This window comes from Acomys minous (genome assembly GCF_964271855.1).
Source record: "Acomys minous genome assembly, chromosome: 2".
Taxonomy (NCBI): Eukaryota; Metazoa; Chordata; class Mammalia; order Rodentia; family Muridae; genus Acomys; species Acomys minous.
In genome coordinates, this window is record NC_140484.1 from 103081226 (window position 1) to 103104288 (window position 23063).

The 23063-nt window shown below is 47.5% G+C and overlaps 1 protein-coding gene across 2 annotated transcripts in view; it reads left to right on the plus strand.

Annotated features, from left to right (window-relative positions):
* The window catches only part of ADAMTS17 (ADAM metallopeptidase with thrombospondin type 1 motif 17), a 290517-nt gene that overhangs the window by 178385 nt on the left and 89069 nt on the right, over positions 1-23063 (plus strand). For both annotated transcript variants that reach the window (XM_084773343.1, XM_084773344.1), the window contains exons 13-14: positions 9327-9493; positions 16939-17066. In XM_084773343.1, coding sequence (XP_084629469.1) covers positions 9327-9493; positions 16939-17066 — 295 coding nt within the window. The remainder of the gene's footprint in view (positions 1-9326; positions 9494-16938; positions 17067-23063) is intronic.

Consider the following 23063-nt stretch of genomic DNA (forward strand, 5'->3'; position numbering starts at 1 on the left):
TCCTTAATGTCTCTTTCCCCTTAAGAAACACAAAATTAATCAAAACCATTGGGCCGAATAATAGATGGCCAATAAGCTCCCGTACCTGTCCCATCTCTTGGAGGCTATAAAAAGCCAGGCAGTGTAGCCCACCCTTCTCCTGCAATGCTGACCCTCACAGACAGAAATGCTCGGGAATAAGCCCGACCATGTTACCCCAGCCTAGCCTATTTCAACTTAGAAAACAGCCTGTTTTTGCTCTGTGAGGTTGACACCTTGGTCATCAGTCTGATTTTTTGCTCTGGCCATTCAGCTCCATTTCCTATTGGGAATGGGAGCAACTCGCCCTCTCTCCTTGAGGAATGTTCTGCAAGAGTCCATCCCACCTTCTTGGAGCCAGCCCAGGGAGGAGGAGAGAAACAAGGTCAGCCTTTGGGCAGGTAGATCCCCAGCAGCCCTGGTGTTCCCTGAGGCAACTGGGTCAGCAGAGCAGGCACTTAGGGCTTGCAGCAGCAGGGCCTGATCTTGCACAATGCCTATGTGGTGACTGTTACAAAGCACAGCTGATCATGGCCTCTGAGCCAAATTCTGACCAAAACAACAAACTCTCTGTCTCACTCCTTAAATCAGACAGCTCACTGCCCTGGTGTTTCGAGAAGGTGGCCAGAGCTCTCTGCTGCGTACAGCTCTGGAGCACTCCCATGGACCTCTCCCCACGGTTTCCTCTGCACATCCCTGGCCCCCTTCCCTCTATTCTGCAGCTGGTCCATTCACTGTCCAAAAGATACTGGCAAGAGAGTCTCCACCACCCCACCCCTTTTTTCCTGGTCCTGATTTTTGTAGCTATTGGTGTTTTTACTTCCCAGTGTACATGAGTGGGTAGGTGGGGGTATCCATGTTTTTAAACTAGCGTTCCTACGTTTATTCTTTGCTACCATTTTGCTCTTGGTTGGTTGGCTGCGTGGTGATGGAGGAGGAGGGGGCAGACAGACAGGCTCAGTTGCGTATGTGTAAAGAGCTATGTCTGTCGCAGTGCCTGTAGGATGACATGAAGAGAAGCTGGTGCACCAGGGCCACAACAAAGTCACTGGAGGAAAGGGCAAAGTTGAGTTCTATGATTATGTTTAGCTTTGCACCTCCCCACGCCGCCGCCCCCCCCCCCCCGCCCCGTGAGTCCCATCTGTGTGCTTCCGGTGTTAATGAGCTGTATTTTCTGTGGGTTATTCACAGAATAAAAATTGAGTTGTCTGCTCTTAGCAACAGTTATATTCATGGCTTAGATACGTTCCAGAGGAAACCCGAACACTGGAGCTGCTGTTGCCACAAAGGGCAGCAGCCGGATCCTCCTCTCCTAACCTATATAGATATGTTTGTCCCATCCCTCCCAAGGAAGGGAAGACCTGCCACTGCCTAATCTACCACCTCCTTACCTCTACTGCTCCTCTGTGGATGCTCAGGGCAGTTTGTGGTGCTGTGAAGCCTACCGTGGTAGGGGACTATAAGGAGCTTGGGGGACGATCAGAGGTCAATGAAATATACCTTTCTCTATACTTGTTTCTCCACAAAACCTCACTTCCTATTCTCTCTTACTTTTAAACATTCTTATGAAATCAAACCTAAAGAAAATTAAACCTGTAGAGTGCCATTCACCACCATCAGCTCACACACATTGCAGCATCCATGCATGCATGTGCTAGCACCGTGCAAGCAAAGGTGCTGGTACTGGGTGCTTGCATGTGTGGACCGCATGACAACTGGCCAGCTTTGCATAGTGCCTGCCTCATCTGTGCTGCCATGAGCCCATGGATTTCCTTTTGCTCTGCCTCCTTGCTGCTACATGCTGCTGTTGGTTTTCCCCACTGTGGCCATTCTGGTAGGCATGTGGCAGGATCTCCTGGGTCTAGCTTTCACCCACCGGCAGTTAAGATGAGCATCTTTGTATGCTTCCCTTGGAAGTCCTTTTCTTGGGCAGGGCCTGTTCAAGCCATTTTAGTTTATATCTATCTGAGCTTCAACTGTATCAATATTTAGAAGGTCCTGAAAGATGACAGTTTAAACATTGAGGATTGACATCGGAAATGCATCTATTTTACATATGTATGTGTGACTATATGTGTGTAGGTGCATGTATGTTCGTATGTGTGTAGACAGGGTCTCTAACTTAAATCCAGAACTCAACAACTCAACTAGTTTCAGTAGCTATCTTCCATTGAAGATCCCGTCACTGCCTCCCAAGTGCTGGAATTACAAGCAGATGGCCTTGTCTACCCAGCATTTATGCAGGTGCAGGCGGTCCAGACTCTGGTCCTTCTGCTGACATGGCGATCACCATCCACTCAGCCCCAAAGATGCATCTATAAACCCCTCATGCCAAACTGTCTCTGTCAGGCCATCCTTTGACAATTGATGGGCAGTTCTGGGTTGGTTTATATCCCATCCCCAGCTCACACCTGTAGACAGTCGTCCTACCCATGCCCCTATAGGATCTTTAGTTTCTACGTCTGAAGGGCACAGTCAAGACCTTCTGACTTTTTGCTCAGACTGTCTTCTGTCTACTTTAGGATAAAATTTCAACTTGCTTGCACTTCCCTGTCTCAGGCCCTACAGAGCCATGGAGCTGGCTGTAGAGCCCACAGGCCTGGGCTTTCTAGTTCTCTGAAGGAAATACGGACCCAGGAGCTGCTCTCAAAAGGGAATGACTCTTCTATTATGAACTCTTATTTTTACTGTCCTCCTCCTTGCCACGTTGTGCTGGGTTTTTGCTGTCTTAGTCTTCTTAGATGTGTTTTGTTTTTATTCCCCCTGGATGGCTTCAGAGGGACCTCCATTGTAAACAGGAGTCCCAGCCCTTGGCTTCACCCCCACCGCTTGCGGATCCAGCCTCTCCTCCATACCCTTGCTGACCCAGCAAAACATCTCCCAAAGCTCAGGCCTTCATCCAGACAACCCAGCGTGGGATGCTTGGTAAACTCAGTCCCACCTGTGTCATCATCCATGCCCCCCTGCCCAGCCACACCCTCACCACAGCCACTCTTTCTGCTTGTGCTATATATGAAGGGTTCCTTTTTCTTTCTTTGTTTCTTTGTTTCTCTCTTTTTTGTGTGTTTGTTTCTTTGTTTTTCAAGACAGGGTTTCTCTGTACAAACAACCTTGGCTGTCCTGGTCTTGCTTTGTAGACCAAGCTGGCCTCAAACTCACAGAGATCCACCTGGCTCTGCCTCCCTGCATTCTGGGGGTGAAGGCATACACCACCACCATCTGGCTGGGTGCCTTTTTCTAATGGTTGCAGAACCACTGTGCTTATAGGAGCATCCGTTCCATGTTCTGGTCATTCTAGAGAGTCTCTGCGGTTGCCTCCCCTCTTATCTGCTGGGATGCTGAAATGGATAATGCCAAACTCTATATATGCTATGCTTCTCCCAATACATTGAGGCCTAGGAGAAGCTTAACTTTAAAATTAGGCACCGTAAGAGGTTAATAACAATGATAAATAAAATAATCATCATTATTTGCTATAATGAGGGAATTCAAAACTTGTGAATTATATATTTGTGGCATTTCCCATTTTGTATTTCTAGACCATGTTTGATTGTCCATAACTAAAGCAAAACTTAATTTAAGAAGCCACCATACTGTAGAGCTAAACATGAAGAGTAAGGGTCATGTGATCTGCCACATGTGGTGGGGCTTTACTAGGGTAGTTGACCATGTAGCTAGTTGGTCAGTATTCCCTTTCCCCTGTTGGTCAAAATAATGGTTCTAATTGTTTTATATCATTTTTTGAGCCATGGACCTTGTTTTTCTTTTTCCACTTTCGTGTGTGTGTGTGTGTGTGTGTTGTGCATGTATGTATGAACATTTGCACTGTGTAGCTGTGCATTCACCTTTGTGTACATGGATATGGAGACCCAAGGGTGATGTTGGGAATTATTCACTGTAGCTATTATTCATCGAGACAGGATTTCTCAATCAAACCCAGAGCTCACTGATATAGATACTTCTGCTAGCCAGCTTGCTCTGGGAAAACCCCTCTCTCTGCCTTCTAAGGCTAAAACTACAGGCAGGGTATCATGCCCACCCAACATTTACATGGGTTCTAGGATCCCAGACTCCATTATTCATGCTTGTGTGCAAAGCACTTCAACCAGTAAGCCATTTCCCCAGCTGTGGTGGACATTTTGAACCCCAGCTTTATATAGCAAGTGATAAGAGTAAGTAGGAAATAGACTGAGAGACAACCTGAACACTTAGAGATGCAGGACGCAGAGATTCAGGCAGAGCCTTCGTGTCTCTCTTGGATGAGGATGCCCCTCACACACCCAGATCTGAGACTCTGTTAGCATCCTCAGAGAGGTCCCAACTGGGGCCCACAGACCAGGGGGAGACCTGCAAACTGAACCCTGTAGGGAGGTAGGGTGAGTATCAGAGGGGAAGAGCTGCATCGCAGAATAGGACAGCAATCTGCCTATACTTGAGTCCATCCTCTGGCATGCAGGAGGATGCTGCCCAAAGGCACTAGTACCATGCGCCAGGGGAGATGGGGAGGAAAGTCTGCTTTCCATCGGTGTCCCTCTAGGACCTCGAATTAACAGAGCTGAGGACCAAGCTTGTTTTAACTGGAGACTCTTCCCGTGCTCTCTTGAGTATCATTTCGTTGGAATTGGAAAGACGCTCGCCTACATTTGTCTCCTCTTAAAATTGTTTCTTTTATTTTTCAAGATTTCTCCCTTCCTGTTCCTTACTTCAAATCCTTCCATATGCCCCTCCTTTTCAAATTCATGATCTCCTTTTTCACTAATTGTTGTTATATAGATATATGTACGTGTACACACATGCATATTCCGAAATACAACATGCTAAGTCTATATAATGTTACTTGTACATATGTGGCTGACCACTTGGTATTGGATAACCGGTTGGTCTGCTTTTTCCTGAAGGAGACTATTTTCCCCAGCATTCCTTAGTTGTCTATAGTTCTTTGTATAGGGTTGAGGCCTTGTGGGCCGTTCCCTGTCCACACAGGCATGTGTTGTTGTTGTTATCCTTGTGTAGCTCATGTTTAATTAGTCATGTTTGTGAGACTTTATTGGTATAAGTTCTGACATTCCTAGAAGATACAGTCTCACCGTAAATTTCCTGACCCTCTGGCTCTTACAGTCTTTCTGCCCACTCTTCTGCAATGCTCCCTGAGCCTTCTGTGCATCCACTGGGACTGGCTCTGCAATTCTGCGTTTTGATTTGTTGTGATTTTTCTGTAACGTTCTCCATCTACCTCAAAGAGAAGTTCCTAGATGAAGGATGAGGACTACACCTATCTGTGGGCTCCTAACAAATATTCAGAGCATAGTTACAGATTATACCCTGACTTCCCTCCGTGATGGCGTCTGACCTGTAAACTCCTCCCCAACTTGCCCTGGGTCAGAGGGCTCTATCATAGCAACACAGGAAAGTCTCTTCAAGCTTGTGGGTTTTTTCTTCCATCTACTAAAATCTGCTCCAAACTTGTCTGGTTATTGTGGTTTTTTAACTCTTCATCTTATCATTGTTTCTTTTTAGTAACTCCTTCTCATGTTCACACAACATATTCCTGCCTCTGTTTTTCTTTCACTCTTCAGCATCTTTATGACAGTTGTCTTAAAGTATTTGTCTATTAAGTCTAACACCCGAGCGTCATCAGGGATGGGGTCTGCTGATGCATTTTGTTCCTTTGAATGAGAGACATTTTCCTCTGTTTTCTTTCGTGTTGTGTGATGGGACGTTTGAGTCTATGATACGTCCAGGTTTCCTGTATTTGATTTCTTTGTTTATGGCTTAATGATATCTCCATGTCGTGTAGCACTCGGAGGTAAAAATGTATGGCTTTGCAGGTCTTTTCTGACCCTGGATCTTTCCCTGGACATGCCTCTTATCTTTCTAAGTTCTGGAGATCCTGTTGCTTTTAGATGACCTAATGCATAGATGTCTGGCACCCATCCATCTATCTATCTATCTATCTATCTATCTATCTATCTATCTATCGACCTATCTATTTTGAGGCAGGGTCTCTCTATGTAGCCCTGACTGTCCTGGAAATTGACAGGCATTTAGAAGGGAAAATGTTGGGGAGAAGCATGGAAGCTGATCCTTGAAAATCCCCGAAAGCCATGTTACCTGTTATCAGCTTGTGAGTGTACCTCAGTGGTCAGAGGCAGCAGTAGAGCACAGAGGCTGGATATTTGGTGAATGAGGCTTTTCTTACACCCTGGCTCCATCGAGATCTTGACCATCCTTCACAGTGCTTGGGACGGAGTGAATATTAGCTCCCACCATCCTAAAGGATGAAGAGGACCAAAGTTAACTGCAATATACCATCCAGGAATTGACAAGCTTTGACATAAATAATGTCATGTCTCAAAATAGCTACTGACAGCAGTTTTAGTGGTCTATATAGAGACGGATTCCTGTATCGTGGATACAGGGAGGTTCTGGGTGTGTTCTTCCCACTCTGTGATCTTTGTCATCTCACTCGCTACCTTTCATCTCTCCTCCTCTTCTCCTTCCTCCCCTTGTCATTTTATCACTTGTTATGTAGTTAGTTGAGTTCAATCTGCTGTTTCTTGAGGTCCATCCAACCCAGGCTCTGCTGGAGGCTGTGAGAGAAGGGGAGGAAGGGTCCCAGCTGACCATTCCTCAAGCCTGATTACTATTACACAGCATAGCAGAGACCCAAACAGGAGGATGAGCAGTCCAGGTGAAAGGGCAGCAGGATGGAAGTGGCCTCGGTGAAGATAGACATTAAGAGGGGGCAGGGAGCTAGGTGGGAAGCCAAAAGGAAGTTTATGCTGGAAGAAGATGGAGCCTGAGCAATGATCTTGGGAGAGGCAGCTCGGGCTCACCTGGGATGCGATGGATGCTGCTTTTGGGGCTCAGGATCTAGATCTCTTACGTCATCTGGACCTTATGATGCCTCTAGCAGAGCCTGCTGGGGTGCCACAGCACATTCCCACAGAGCTTAAGAACATGGTTTTTTTTTATATAGTTTGTGAAGCTAGAAGTCTAAGATCAGCATGGTTGGTCCATGTCTCCCAGCTTCCGCTGATAGGATGGCAATATCTGGTGTCCCTTGGAATGTAGCTTTGCCAAGATCTCTGTTTCTGTTCTCTCATAGAGTTTTTCATGTATGGCTACATTAAAAAACATTATATATACATATATATATATATATATATATATATATATATATATATATATATATTACATGTTTGTGTGTACATGTGCCAGGGTGGAGGTCAGGATAACTTGCAGAAGTCAGTCCTCTTACTTCTACCATGTGGGTTCCAGGGATCAAATGTAGACCATCAGCCTTAGCAATCCCTTTTACTTGTATCTCATTGTCACCTCGTCTTAATTAGTTGCATCTGTGATGACCCCATTTCCCATGAAGTTTACCATTCTGAGGCACTCAGGCAGGGTAGGATTTTAACATAGATTCTAAGGAGAGGGGACATGGTCTAGCTTAGAACAGTTTGCCAGAAGATACATGCTATATAACACATATCTTGGTCCCCAGTCATGAAAACTTACCTATTACAGCCTGGCATAGTGGCATGTGCCTGTAATCCCAGCACTCAGGAGGCCAAGGCAGGCAGATCTCCGTGAGTTCGAGGCCAGCCTGGTCTACAAAGTGAGTCCAGGACAGCCAAGGCTACATAGAGAAACCCTTTCTCAAGAAACAAATAAACAAAACCCTTACCTATCACAATGAAAGTGTCTCTCTCAATGCCCCACATGTCTTTTAGGGCCCAGTCCATCTCTGTTCCTTCTAGGCTTGCTCTGTGATACAGAAATCCATTCTGTGTGTCCTTGATACCTGAGCCCCAGGTCCTTGGGGACATGGTGTGAGGCTGATCTATCTGAGTTCACTATATGATCACTTCTCTGAGGTATGAGGTATGACTGCCTGGTGTTCTAGGCATAAAACGGATCCATCTTTCACATCCCATCAGTCCTTATTTGGGCCTAACTGGAACTCAGGAACCCTCAAAGGGCGGTCAGTGTGCAGTTTTCTCAACCTTCTCCCCCTAGAAGGGGGAATTGCTTAGTGTGTATGAGCCTTACAGGGACATTTTCTTCCACCTGGCATGTCATTCCCAAGATACCTTGTATACTACGAGCAGTGGCCTCATCTGCTCTACCAAATGTTGTTTTTGTATAAAGTTCTGTTGCAACACAGCTGAAGCCGTTATTTCACTTGTTGTCCCCAGCTGCTTCTGTAGCAATGGCAGCTACGGCAGTAAACTGTGTAGCCGAGAAAACCAAAACGACTTACCCCCTGGCCCTTTATGGAAAAGGTTCGTTGGTCCCTGGTCTAGACTTTTATAAAGACTGCTGCCACTCTCTAGTCTTTCATCGTTCCTCTAAAATCGTGATCAGAGAGTGGCCTACAGACATGATGAATGGCAGAGGGAAGGAAAGAAATACCCAACCCCCACATTTGGTTTGTGAGTACAAATTACAGGTAACAGCCTTGTGAGTGTTTAAAGACCCACAGTGCACAGTTTTCTCTCTTATGCGTAATATCAATAAAAAGCAAGTAATCGCAGTATATCATCATGACCTTGGTACCATGGCGACGTATGGAAACCTTGATCTTGATGAGGCCAGAGTCCCTCAAGGACACCTTGGGACCTCTCAGAGAAGCTGAGCAAGGCCACACTGTGGCAGCCCCAGCCAGCATCTTGCCATTCTGCCTTGATGCACATTAGATAGGTGGACTCTGCCAGTGAACACGGCTCATTCTCTAGAACTGAGTACCACTCAGTCAGTCTAGACATGACACCTAGAGATCCAGGTGTGACCTCACACTTGCCCTGATTAAGGTGGGCAGAGCTGGGACTTAACTGGCCACTATCCAGAGACTGGCTAAATGGGAGTGTACTAGCCACCCCACTTTATTATAAAGTAGATGAGAACTATTTGTTCATTCCTCCTAAAACTTGGAAACTTCTACAACATGTCAAAGAATTTTTTAAAGGTCTTTATTTTTAGTGAAAAGTAATTTAAAATACCAAAATTTCCTTTGGGATGTTCAAGTCTTAAATCCAGATGGAAGATACGAATTGTGGGCCTCTCTGAGCTGATACTCGCTGCATCCTGCTTCCAGATGGCCTTTAGTTACAGACCTTTGGTGCATTTTTCTGCTGGCATACTTGAACATGCCTCTTGTGTGGGGCTGGGCTTACCCAGATGTGGTCTATAGGAGAGACCCAGTTACTCTGGAAACCTTGCCCACCCTCTCCTGGCAAGAGCCCAGCACCTCTGTTGTTTCGACTAGACAAGCTGGCTAATGTATATCTGCTTCCTTCTAGCCCTGGGCCTGGAGGCACACACTGCCAGGGTGCCAGCGTAGAACATGCTGCCTGCGAAAACCTGCCCTGCCCCAAGGGTGTGCCCAGCTTCCGGGACCAGCAGTGCCAAGCTCATGACCGACTGAGCAGCAAGAAGAGGGGCCTGTTGACAGCAGTGGTGCTTGATGGTACAGACATATGACCCTTCCTTCCTTAGTAGCCTCCCCTCTTTTCCACCCCAAACTGTAAAACCCACTTGGAGATGCTCATGATCCTGAACTCCCAGCCCAGCCATTCTCACAACACCCCTGTCCTCTGCCCAAGTTAGGCATGGCCCTGCTCCCGCAATGGCAAAGCTGAATAGTAACAACTTGAGATGTCCCCACACAGGCCATAAGGACAAGGCTGTAGGCTAGATTCTTCTGCAGCAAGGCAAGTGTGCTTGCATCTGTGTCCCAGAACGCTGCGTTCTGACAGATCAAGAGTTAGAGTGATGTGTTTGAGTGTGCACCAGTTTGCCTTCCTTGGTTCATTTGGGTTGGCTCTACTCTTTTCCTGGAGTACTTAGGAGACTTTTGAGAACTATGTACTGACAACAACATGGTCCTGTGTATCAGGCACACCACAAGCCAGGCACCAGTTAGCTCCATCAAGGGCTGAGTATGCAAATGAAGTGGCAGAGGATGGGAGGGGACATGTTAAGCGACATCTAAGCTCCCTCAGCTGATATAGTTGACTGGGCGAATAACCCACTGGCTCTCACAGCACACCGAGGGACCTTTAGGACTAAGGCAGCCGGGTGTGCTTCCTATAGCCGCTAAGTGTTTTACGGAGGAATGAATTCTGGTAGCTCGCCTTGGTTCTCTTCCTCATGAAACCCCCTGTCCTGGCACCAGCAATTACAAGTTCAAAGGGGCCTACATGTTTTGGGGGAGAAGCCCAGATGTCCTCGGCAACAGAGGCTTCAGATGTGCTGCTCTCAGCCCAACAGAACTGACCCCTCAGTTTGAGCTATCTTGTAAAAGAGCACATGGCATTTTGGAGGGTGCCTGCTTACCCGGGGACTTCTATATTAAAAGAAAGCTCATTCCCCACACACTTTCCTTGGGTTTAAAAAGACACCACCTTTGTGGGGCTGGCTTATCATGGCTGTGCTATCACACAGCCAGCAGAATTTGGGAGGAGCTCAGCTTTCTCAACCCCAAGTTTCCCTGAAGAAAAAGGAGACCAGAGACTTTCCTTTCCCCAAACAAAGGGTACTACTACAGGCACCCCTACTTTCCTCTGTCTGGGCATTAATGTGATTCATGAGCAGTCTAGAGGCTTCCACTACCTCAGGCATTTCCAGACCCTTGACTGGGACATTACCAGAAAGAGCCGTTGTGTTCCTGTGCAGTGGCTCATTGTGATTGGGGCCACCCCATTACTAAGGCAGGTAAAGATGGTTGGAAGCCTCAAGAAAGAAGGCAGTAGGGCTGAGACACACTCACCTCATGAGCATTTCCATTCAGCTCTGTGTGTGTGTTCAGGGCAAGGATGGCCGGGGGAGGCATGTTTGTTGCCTGCTTGCTTCATTTTTAATCCCTCTTGCTTCGGGTATTCAGGGCGGAAGTCCCACGTGAGCAACTCCATCTTAAACTCCTTACTGCTTAACTGCTCTGGTCCCCTTATTGTCATAGCAACCAAGACTGCTGCCTGCGCAGACCTCACTGGGAGGCTCCTTGAAGGCTTTGATGGCTCTAGGCTGCATTTTCTCACCATTTTGCCTCTTGTTCCACTCTACCCCCGAAACATAATTAGCTCTAACAAAATGCCTTTGACCTGTAAAGGCCAGCCATATTCGATAAGGATAGCTTACAGTCTGGAGGTGTTTAGCATTTGAAGGAGAGACCTCGGGGTTCAGGACTTTGCTAGGGTAGCTTGACCCATCATCCTCTGGGGTGAAATTGCCACGACTTCTTACGTATGTGGTCCCATTTCTCTCGGTATTAAACAGAAGCCAGCATTTTTTAAAAAAGCACTTCAGAAGGGGCAGCAATGAAATAATAAATGGCTGATTCAGATGGCTGATGGTAAGTTTTCCTCTGAAAACCCCGCTTTCTAAAAGGCACAATTCTAGCTGAGCCGTGATAGGAGCTATCCCTGTGGTTGGGCTCTGGCCTCTTGCAGCCCATTATAACGGCCCTATTCATAGCACTGCTATCGCTGCAGAATTCTTTGGCGAGTGACGCACAGTTCAGAAAAGGGAAAGCAGTACTTTCTCTTTTCCCTCTTTCCCCTCTTTTAAAAAAGAATTCTTGCAGAGGTAGACTTTCTGGGGGAGGACTCAGGACCACAAATCTATTTCCACCTCCAAAGGAGGTCAAAGACTCTCCTTAGAAAAGATCCCAAAGAGGAAAAGCCTTTAGTCTGAAACCCACTGAGGTGGCCACTTGCCAAATGTGTCTCTGCTTTCCCTGTGGGATCTTGTCACGGTAGAAATGTTCAAAGGTTCAGACCCGTGTGACCAGGCCAACAGCAGGCTCCATGCCCACTGAAGTGTTGGAAAGCTGTGTCCGAACAAAGTGGCCTTTCCCAGCTCCCTTCACACAACAGACACCCCACCCCTCAGTGTGAGCTTTGATGGAACCAGGGCTGTGAGGCCCAGAGTCATGACTCCTACTTGGCTGCAGCCCAGAAATGGAGGAGCACTGTGACAAAGATGCAGGGTGTCCTCAAAGAACCAACAAGGGCCTGGAAACAAGATATCAGAAGACATTGGGACCTTCTCCTATGGCCTCCAGGACTTACATTGGGAGCCCTGCTCCTACTGCAGGTTACCTTTCTCAAAACTTCTTCACCAGGGAAAACCACAGCTCCTCTTAAGTAAATCTCTGAATCCTATGAGGTCACTTATAGCCCAGAATTCAGAGCTTTGTAGTATTTGAAAGGCAATGATGGTTCAGCAGCTACGTATTAACACTCCCACTGGGACCCAAGGAGACACATGACAGCCTGCCAGGGACCCCTAATGAGAGGGGCACTTAGTCCTGTCAGGAAAGACTGCTTTTTGCAGCCAGATAGTTTGCCACACATATAAGAAAACACTCGTTTTCAGAGCTTTACATATCTCTGAATTAAAAATAAGATAACCTAGCCCTTTCTGGGATCTACCACGGCCTTTTTGTATCACAGAGTACCAATGTTGAGTTATTAGGGAAAAGAAAAGGCTCTGAGCTGGGTGTGGTAGTACATGCCTTTAATTCCAGCACTTACAAGGCAGAGGAAGGTGGATTGCTGTGAGTTCAAGGCCAGCCTGGTTTACAGAGGGAGTCCAGGATAGCCAAGGCTATACAGAGAAGCCCTGTCTCAAAAAAACAAGAAAGAAAGAAAGAAAGAAAGAAAGAAAGAAAGAAAGAAAGAAAGAAAGAAAGAAAAGAAAAGAAAAGGCTCTGGTCATTCTGGCTATGGTCAGATGGTCAGAGCTATCCCAGTTAGCTGAGACCTGTCTGTAAGATGTAGTTTTAGGTCACATTAAGGAATGACCTGATTGGTCTATTAATAGTCAGGTAGACTGTACTGATCCAATCAGCTATAGCCTAGTACATGGCAACTGGCTATGAAACCCCAGTGATAGCCTGTGGAAGAGAAGATTGAGCCGCCAGGGCAGAAGACAAGATGGAGTTCAGAGGAGCACTCACCCTGGCCTCAACATTAAGTAAACTCTGCCTTAACAGTAAAGGCAAAGTAAAAACTTTGTAACAGAGTCCAAGAGAAAGCGGTAAGAACATTGTGAGCCCCAGTGTCCGTGTTCCCTGTGGCTCCCAGGAGGGATTCCAGACCTCCCGGCTGATATGATCACCAGGTCTCAGGCCTCAGAGCCCATCCATCTTGCCCTGGCTGTGGCAGGCCTCTGAGAAGCCAGACAGAAGCCTCGGCCAGGACTCATCCTAGCACACACAACCCATGCAGGAGGCATGTTCTAGGCGTCTTTCCTTGCTGAGTGTGACTGCACAACTTTTAAGATCGCATCTCCTTCTATACTCCTAGGGGCGTAAGAGTTCTCAATCCGTGTTCAGAGCTGAAACCCACCAATCCATAGTATTTAATGGGATCTTTTTTTCTCGGGGATTTGCCTTCCCACTTGTAGCAGCCTAGAGAATTTCAAGAGTGTTGAGGAACTCTGAGACCCTTTCTCATGATTTAAAAGGACTGCCCTCGATCCCTTTGGGAAAAAGAACTATTCCTTGCTAGAGGTAGGGCAGCCTACATTCTGAGTGTAATCCTTTGGGCGGGGGGAGTTGGAGAAATGTGGGGAGTTCTAGCCAATGAAGGAATCCCTACCTGTGACCTCTATTCTAGAGCCCGGACATCCTGGCTGCCCGGCCTGGAGGGCAGCATCCGCACATGCACACATGGCAGCCTCAGAGGCAGCCAGAGCTGAGGAGATCCCTTGCCTAAGCCTGCAGCCAACATCCATCCATCCGAGTCACTTCCCCTCAACTAAGGTCTCTGCTTCTCTGAAATTTGTACCAAAGAACCAAAACAAACAGCCTTTATCCCATGCTGGAACTTTCCACAGACTCCGACTCCCCTCAGAACAACAGCTTCTGCCTTTCGGCCCAAAGCCTGTTCCCATGTCTGTTGAAATCAGAGCATACACTAAGAAACCATAAATATTTATGAAGACTGTGGTTTGTTTTCAGCAGTACCATTTTATCCCTTGGTATTTGGGGGCCCCCGGGGCCTCCTCATTCAGAGTAAACAGTGACAGTCAAAAGATAGAGCAAAAAGGAGGAGTGTGGCTGTTCCTCTTGAAGGACTTGTATGTATTTTCTGGGCCCCATGCTCATCTGTACAATGGAAGTGGCAACACGCATTGCACTACGCGGTGCAGACACTTCTTAGCATGGTGTTTGGCATGTAGATGATCATAAATGCCTGTGACTTTTTTTCTTATATCATCACCATTATTGTTACTGCCAGTGAGTGAGTCTTTGCCCTGGGTTTTGAATTAATATATTAGTCCAAAGGGAATTAAGACCCATAGTTTCAGCTACATTTTCACAAAGAGGCCTTAGAGGTGTCACAGAGCATATTACTGGGGTGCCGTAGACACACCTGTTCATCTAGACTGCAGAGCTGTGTTGTACCCCTAAGGTGCTCACAGGGAACCCCCAAACTCTGGCAATCTCTCATTAATCCCATCCAGTACGCTTCCTGGAAGCTAACCCCAATTTTCAACTCCATCCCTCATATTTCCATCACTGGATAGAACTTACTTGGTCCTTGTCCTCTAAATTATGGGATAGCTACTTCCAGCTGCCCACCTGGACATGAGACATCCCTTCTAGCGCAGACACTGACTGCCCCCCACGTGCTCACAACAGACTTGGTCTGTGTGACCTGTCTCATGCAAGAGTTACCCCCACATCTGTCCGTTGGACTCCTGGGGCCTTGAGACCATGTGTTGCTCATTGCCCATTTTTATCACTGCCCATAGAGCACTTGGGTGTGGTGCTCCCCACACAATGTTGGTATACATTTGTCCCCACACAATTGATGAATAAATAACTGGCCTGGGAATTTAAAGACCCTAGTCTACTGTTCAAAGTCAGTTGCTTCTCTTACAACTAGATAGAAGAACTGAGTTGAACCTGAATCCTGGGAGCTGCTTTCTCACACTCTCAGGTGACCTCCCACAGAGCTGGTGGACCACGGGCTGTCACGCAAACACGAAAACCCTTGAGACTCTGTAAAACAGCAAGTCCTGTTCATCTAGGCTTCCAAGACCCTCCAATGCCACATTGACTACCAAATCTTTTCTGCACCCACCCTGTGCTTGCCAGAGACCACCAAAAAAGACTCACTGGGGAAAGCTGGTGGTGGAGACAGAAAGCCCAACAAGGTAGCATAAGGTATCCAATGAACAGATTAGGGCTAGGCAGCAGAGGAGGCCAGGAGGGGGTGTGGTCCTCTTATTCAGCCACTTACAGTGATGAGATCGGCTTGTTTGTTCAAGTATACTTACTAAGTCTTATGGGCTTAAGTTATAGTTCTAGTCGGGGGCAAAAGATGAAACATGGTTCCCTGTCCCCTATGGGTCCCCATACTTTGAAGGTGCAGACTGAAGATCCTTCCTCCAGAGTATTCACAACTAGAAGTCTTTCAAATTGGGACTATTTTGCACTTGTCAGTATCTGCATGTACATAGTGGGGGATACTAACCTAAACATAGACTTCCTGTATAACTTATATACACGATATACACAGGCCAAAACATAATCATATATTTTTAGGGCATCCCTGTTCTGACTGCTCCTATCACATGAGGTCTGGCATGGAATTTTCCGTTTGTAATGTGAAAGTTCAGAGGGCTTGAGAACTTGAAGTGGTTTTTTTTTGGGGGGGGGGGTCTTGGAGTCTTTAGTATCCCATTCTCAATGGAACCTGGCTCATAAGAAATCCCTTTATATCTAACATTTGCTCAAACAATCCTGGGACACGTGGCCAATGGCCTGGGATTGAGTGCATATACACACAAGCGCACACGGAGCTGCCTGGCCTATCCTGTGTCAAGGTGGCAGAAGATAGAGCTCTGGGTTAGAAGCTTCTAGGTTGGTAGGCGCATCGCAGAAAGCCGAGTAGAAGGAGGGGATTCAAAGGCAGGGGGAACAGCATAGGCAAAGGCGGGAAAACTGAGCATCTTCTATAAACTCACATTGCTCAGACGCAGTGGGAACAGGACCTTTGATGTAGCTGCTGACACGGCCCTCACGAGTTCTCCTCGTGGTCTGTGTGTCCCTTCTAGACAGTCTCTCAGTTTTTTGGATGAGAACACACCAAAGTTCTTAGGGAAACCACTGCCACAGAGACCCACAGGGCCTGTTAACTCCCCAGGGCATTCTTGTTCACCCTTCCTCCTTTCCCACCACTACTACAGCAGACCCCAGCCTCAACTTATATATATATATATATTCATATTACATCTCAATTGTTATCCCATCCCTTCTGTCCTCCCATTCCTCCCTCCCTCCCACTTTCACCTTACTCCCCTCCCCTATGACTGTGACTGTGACTCCTCCCCCTGTGTATGCTCATAGGGTATCAACTCTCTTCTTGGTAGCCTGCTATCCTTCCTCTGAGTGCCACCAGGCCTCCCCATCCAGGGGACATGGTCAAATGTCACACACAGAGTTCGTGTGAAAGTCAGTCCCCACTCTCCACTCAACTGTGGAGAATGTCCTGTCCATTGGCTAGATCTGAGTAGGGGCTCGAAGTTTACTGCACGAATTGTCCTTGCCAGCCTCAACTTTGACACAAGGCACTTATGCCCAGGCAGGCTAGCTCACAACTGGTCCTTTGTGCAGCTGGTGTGTTTAATGACTGAATGAAAAAGAAATGCTGTGTCTCTGCAAATGAGAAAGACGAGAAGGAGGCTTCCAAGAGCAGGAAGCCCACACCACAGAGATGCCCGTTTTGCCATTTGCTGAGGCAACGGATCTTGATCTGTGTGCTCTTTTAAATGTCGTCGGGGACTGAGGGTGGGGCCAAGCGACTGAGAGCTTTACCTGCACTAATTTCTCTGCCATTAGGTCATTGCTCACATGTGCTTGCTCCCCACATCAGCAGCCACCCACCTTTCTCTCCTCAGATAAGCCATGTGAACTCTACTGCTCACCCCTCGGGAAGGAGTCCCCGCTGCTGGTGGCTGACAGGGTCCTGGATGGCACACCCTGTGGACCCTATGAGACTGATCTCTGCGTGTATGGCAGATGCCAGGTGACCTGCTTTTCCTACTGTCCTGGGTGGGGCTGTGGTGAAAGGTTCCCTCTCCCTCACCTGTCTCTAGTGGAGCTGAGTTCTTTGAAGGCCATTGGTAGTAGGTTTTCTCAACAAGATCTGTGCTGCCCTCTGGCCAGTGGCTCCCCAGCACGTGACCTGCCCTTGGCAGTGACTGAGGATCACACAGTGAAAGATCAGCAGCTTCCTGAAACTAGCAAAAATTCCTCTAGCTGTCATGATCCATGCAAAGAGCCGGAGGGTATAAGGTAGGACTAGACGGATGAGACGACAGTGTGCTCCGTTTACTTTCACAGGCTTAGTGGAACTAAGCAAGCCCCTTTGCAGGCTTTGCAATCAGTGTCCAGGGACATGGGCGGCCTCATGTCCTCTGGGACATAGATTCCTAACTCATGTCCTGATAGGAGATTGACAAATAGTCAAAGCAGGGAGGAAGGGAGGAAGGAAGAAAGAAGTACTCTATTGGCCTGCTGTCAGTCTCTTTACCCATCAGAGGGAGCATTTCCTGGTTGGGTAAAGTGAGGATGGGAGGATGGGGTGGGTAGGGATGCAGGTCACATAAAGCAACCTGTGCTGGATTCAGCCCAACCTGAGCACGTGTACTTGAGTGGAGACTAGCCCTATCACGCAGCTGTGGTGGCGTGCATAGGCCGGCTTATAGACAGTGAAAACCATTCCCACAGTTCTGGAGGCACAAAAGTCCAAGGTCTCGGCATGGAGCACCGTTTGCTTGTGGCGAGGGCTCACTTTTCATGAATGGTTTCTTTTTTTGTTCATTCTCACACGATGGAGGGGTCGGAGCGGCCCTCTGCGGCCTCTTTTAGGAAGACACTAATCCCACCCATGAGGGCTCTGCGATCAGGACCTAATCATATCCCAGAGGCCCGTTTCCTAATAATATCACCTTAGGGGTGATGGAAATTGGGAGAACACAAGTCTTCAGTCCCCAGGGAGCCTCTTTCCTCAGCCACTGTCACCCTGTGCCTTCGATGCGTCCCCATCAAGTGAGCCTGTCAAAAGCTGCTGTTGGATGGCACAGATGGAGAGTCAGCATCTCAGTGGGCTCCTGCAGCAAACAGTTTCTACCTACGTGTGTTCTCTCCCTGCATAGCCCAAGCCAGTCACAGACTGGTTCATCTTTCAGGGAAACATTTAACAAGGCTCCGGCTCCTCTGGCACTGCCTGGCTTTGTTATCAAACATAAATATGCTGAGTACCCATGAGCCTTAGCAAGGACACCTCCCAGGCAAAAGGGCACCAAAGAGTGCTCGGGCAGGCCCTCTGGGGATAGTTTCTTATAGCAAAGAATGTTCCAGGCCCTGTTCTTGGACAGCATGAAGAAACTCCTTATCATTATTACTGAAACAAGACATTGCTGACAGTTCTCAGGAAGCCTACTAGCAGGCTTTGTTTCCTTCCTAAATTACATGCTTGCCTGGACCATCCTGCACATTGGCACATTGCAAACCAATGATGTAATTCTTTTGCTAGCAGCTTTACAAGTCAAAGCTCTTGAACCCGTTAGGGCAGTGCCATCTGAGCCACCTTAGCCCCTTGCAGACATCTGCTTCAGTGTTCTTGCCAACAAGGGGGTACTTTTAAGAATCCTGAGATTCTCCAGCCAATGAAGCTTGTGTTCTTGCTGAACTTAACTTTAGCTCCTAGTGGTCTGTGCCAGTGGGCCTTGTCTGTGAAATTGGATTTAATCTCAGGCTTTTCAACCTGACACTGTTCCATGTGCTGTGACAATGGATGTATCAGATCCTAGCCCAGATATGGACCCTAAGTACTATAATAGTGACCAACATGGAAACATAGGCCCCCGGTACAACAGTGGCATGGGTAATAATGGGAGTGACCAGCCACTTTTTCGTTGGATTTGAAACCTACCCCATACAAGAAAACACATACCTGACGCTATATCTGGCCAATACTGTGGCAGGGAAGCTCCCAGTTCTCAGGGGGCAAACCTGCTACTATTATTTTGCTAAGTGAACAAAGTATCAGACTGCATTCTAAATTCCCGTCTCTGTGCTCATAGATTAGCGATTAGTTCCCATCAGAGGTTGTTCTTTGAGCGGTGGACTGTGGTTAAGACAGAAACTCGTATCTCATCAAAGGGCAGTGAGTGTCTGTAGAGTTCTCAGCCACAAATGGGGCACCTGTGTCATCCCCTGAAGGCTCAGGGAGTGCTGCAGGAAGATTCTAAGAGTCAAATACTGGGAAGGAGTGTGGCAAAGCAGTGTCTTCTGGACCAGTTGGGGCCACTATAGTCAAACTCAAGCAGCTGTGGCTGTCTGTACAAGACCTGCACAAGATCAAGCCAGTTGTAGCGTAGGTAGGGATTCATGAGGCTCCCGCCCCTAACTGAGGCACTGGTCACCGCCGATGGCCTCTGAGGGAGGGAAGGGAAATCGCTTTTCTCTAAGGATGTGGCCATGCTCCAGTGGATGGCGCCACACCCACGTGTATATAAACAGCAAACATTTGGCTCCATGTGGTATCTTTTAAGGGAAAGAATAGGGATAGGAAGTTGGGAAGGAGTAGGGATCTTGTGATGGATCTGGGAAGGGATGGGTGAGTGTGGACAAAAATGTACTGTATAAAAAACCCAAAGAATAAATAAAGATACATGCTTATATCCAAAAATAGTCCCAAAGGGAAAAAAAAAAACAACCAAAACCATAAAGGGCTGGCATGTGTGAAGGGGGAAAAACAATGAAAGACTGCCCTAGGAAAGCCAGTGAGGGGGACGTAGCTGAGAAGGCCCGAGACAGGGTGATTACGACAGGTCTCTGGAGAGGAGATGGCTTTGGAGAACCCTGGTGGAGCTAAGGGCAGTGATCTGCCGGCAGAAGGGGTCAAGAGTGGAGCTGCCTCAGTCTAGGCATGAAAACATGGGGTGGTGGAATGGAGGAGACACGCCTAACCCAGGGGAGCCAGACCCAGGCTTCCTCTGAGTGTGACAGAGGCATTGAAGGAGCGGAGCGAAGCAATCTTGGCCACTGAAATTGATTGTGATGGAGCCTGCGTAGCGTAGGCTGGTATAGAAGCCCACCTTGCTGAGAGGAGCTGGGGGCCTCGTGAGACTGAGTAGGAGGTGATTAGATTCGGGGTGCATTTGGAAAAGGAAGGTGAGTTAGGCTTTAGCAATGCTGAGACCAAATACCTGAAGAATCTACCTCAAAAGCAGCAATGTTTACTTTACCTCAGTTTTAGAGGCTTTAATCTAACATGCAGACAAAACTGAGCAAAACAGAGCAGTTCATGCCAGTGTTGAGAGATAGTGATTATGGCAGACTGTTTTTTTTTCTTTTTTTCTTTTATGCTACCTGGACCCTCACACCACCCACCCACCCACCCCACCCTGCTTTGGGATGTGCTAGGTCTCCTCCCTTAGTTAATCCCTAGAAATACCTGCAGAAATAAGCCCATAGGCTTGATTTACCAATCTCTCAGGCACTTCTCGGGCTAATCAAGGTGACAGTACAAACCATCAGAGGAGACAAGCTCAGATGGTGAGCGATGGGTTGAAGTTATAGAGAGTCAGTGTGGATATGGTAAGCAGTGGCATCCCATAGCTATGGGTCTCCTCAGTAAGTGCCCTCAAGATGGAGATCAGCATAGCATTGAGGGGCAAAACAAAAGTGTGGCAGTTCATAATATACATATCCTGAGCAAGATGGTTCTAAACTGACAGTGGCCCTAGCACAGGGAAGTAGACAGTGAGTGTTATCAGGAGACAAAGACCCCAGGCTAGGCAGATAACTGGGTGTGGTCAAGCAGGTTAGAGGTTTCAGGCTAGAATCACACTGCTAGTTTTGACTAGAATTTACAAGTGAGACTGGAGCAGCTTTGGAGATGAAATGAGTCACTAAATCCAACGTTGTCTAGAATTCCAGGAAGGTCACACAGCGGACCCCAGGGGGTGGAGGGAGAACTGGACTTGAGGCTTTAGGTTGTTGAAGTCTATGGAGAAGGTGAATTACTAAGAAAGTAAAAGAGCAGTAGAAGTTTGGCGCATACTCAGTTGGCCACGAGAGCTGGGAGAGAAACAGACAAGAGCTGTAATATATTCTGATGTGTCTGCTTGTTCCCACGTTGACTTCTCTTTCTTACACCTTCATCCTCAGGTGAGACATAATAGGTGTTCAGTAACTGCCTGGGAGGAAGAGTTCAGCCAGCCGCCCATAATTCTATCTATAGATTTGGCTAACCTTAAATGGAAAACACTTCAGAAAAAGTGTATTTTTCATGAACATATTCAAGCTTTTTGCCATCACTAATAGATATCAATTTATTGTTATTTAATTATAAACAATATAAAAATTATTTACATTTGTATTCATTATCGTATGTACCCCAGAGACAGCTGAAAGCGTGTAAGAGAATGCACGTAGGGTCTGTGCGGACGCTACATCACTTTCTGTAAGGGACTTGAGTGTCCCCGGATCTTCCTGTGTTTGAAGGGTTCTAGAGCCAATCCCCAGTGGATACAGAGAGACAAGTGTGTACAAATTGAAGGCAGTGTATGGGGGCCACTGTGACAAATGCTACAGAGAATGTCAAAAAACCAGAGGCTAGAGCCTTGGCCATTAGGTGTGATGACAGGGGGGACGGGACTGTTTGCTGCTGGCAACAGGAAAAAATTCTAGGCATGCAATCCAAGATTCAAATCAGTAGAGACCAACACTTCTCATTCCTGGGACAAAAAAAAAAAAAAAATGGCCTCTGTACATGGCCTGCCCATGGCCCACTCCAGCACATGGCCTGCCCATGGTCCACTCCAGCACATGGCCTGCACAACTAGATCTTATCTGACTTCAGTCTGCATGGTATCACAGGAACTGTCTTGACCAAAGAGAACCTGTGCATAGCTTGCCAGTCCCATGACATCTGCACTTTTAATTGTGCCATGAGATACTCCTGTCCCTTCGATGTCACACTCACTGACTTTCGCCAGAAGAACATCCCCCTGACCAGCCCATGTTGCCTAGGAATTTGAGAGCTCAGAAGTGGGTTCCCCGAAGATTCCTTAAGGGCAAATGAGAGAGTAAGCCAGGATCATCAGGATGCTTCGGGAGGCTCTAGGCCACTGACTGTTTGCAGTTTCCTTGGGTTTGGTCATCTTGTTCCTTGGAACACTGGGGCTCATAAATGTAGTCGTTAAAGCTCCACTAACACTCAGAAGCCATGGCTGTAACTATGCTTTATGGTCGCTCCCATTTCAAAAGAAAAGCGCCTGTCCCTGCCAAGCATATTATAGACTTCTTCACTGACTTTAGCAAAGAGAGAAAGTGTCCTGTTGGCAAAGTACCCTGGCTGTTGCCCTTCAGGCCTCTGATTTGCTGCTGTTCTGACATGGATATCCCTGCAGGCCTGGCTTCCAAATGCAACAGGTGACAAATGTAACGCCAGGCAGCTTGAGCAGAACGCGGAGGCCTGTCCCAGCCTGAGGAACCGGCAGTTCGCCTAAAGTGCTGTCTAACTTGAATCTGTTCACCACTGATGTGCAAAGCTCTCTGCACTGCCACTGGGAGAACCTGTGGGGACCAAGTAGAGCGTTTATGTAGAACAGACAAAGCTGCTTCAGCAGGAAACCCTAACTGGATTTCAAGGCAAGCAGCCAGCATCGAAGTCAGAGATTCACTGTGACAGCATTGGAGTGGTTTAGAAATCACAGCAAGCCAGTGGAAGAAAGAGTTAGAGAGGGGAGCACATGGCAGAAGTGAAGAAGCCAAAAAGAAGCAGGTGACACGCTAAGAGGCCAGGGTGAGGGGCCGGCTTTGATGCCAGCTCGTGGCTGTGCCACCAACAGGTTAGATGCAGTATCTGTGAGACTCATCAGTGGCGTGCAGAACCTCAGGTACCATTTTGGCAATGGGAAATGGTGTGATCTGGGATGCTCTGCCTCTCTGCACTTGTACATTTCTAGTGAGCATCTTTGCAGAGTAAGAAGCATGGTGCAACCACAGC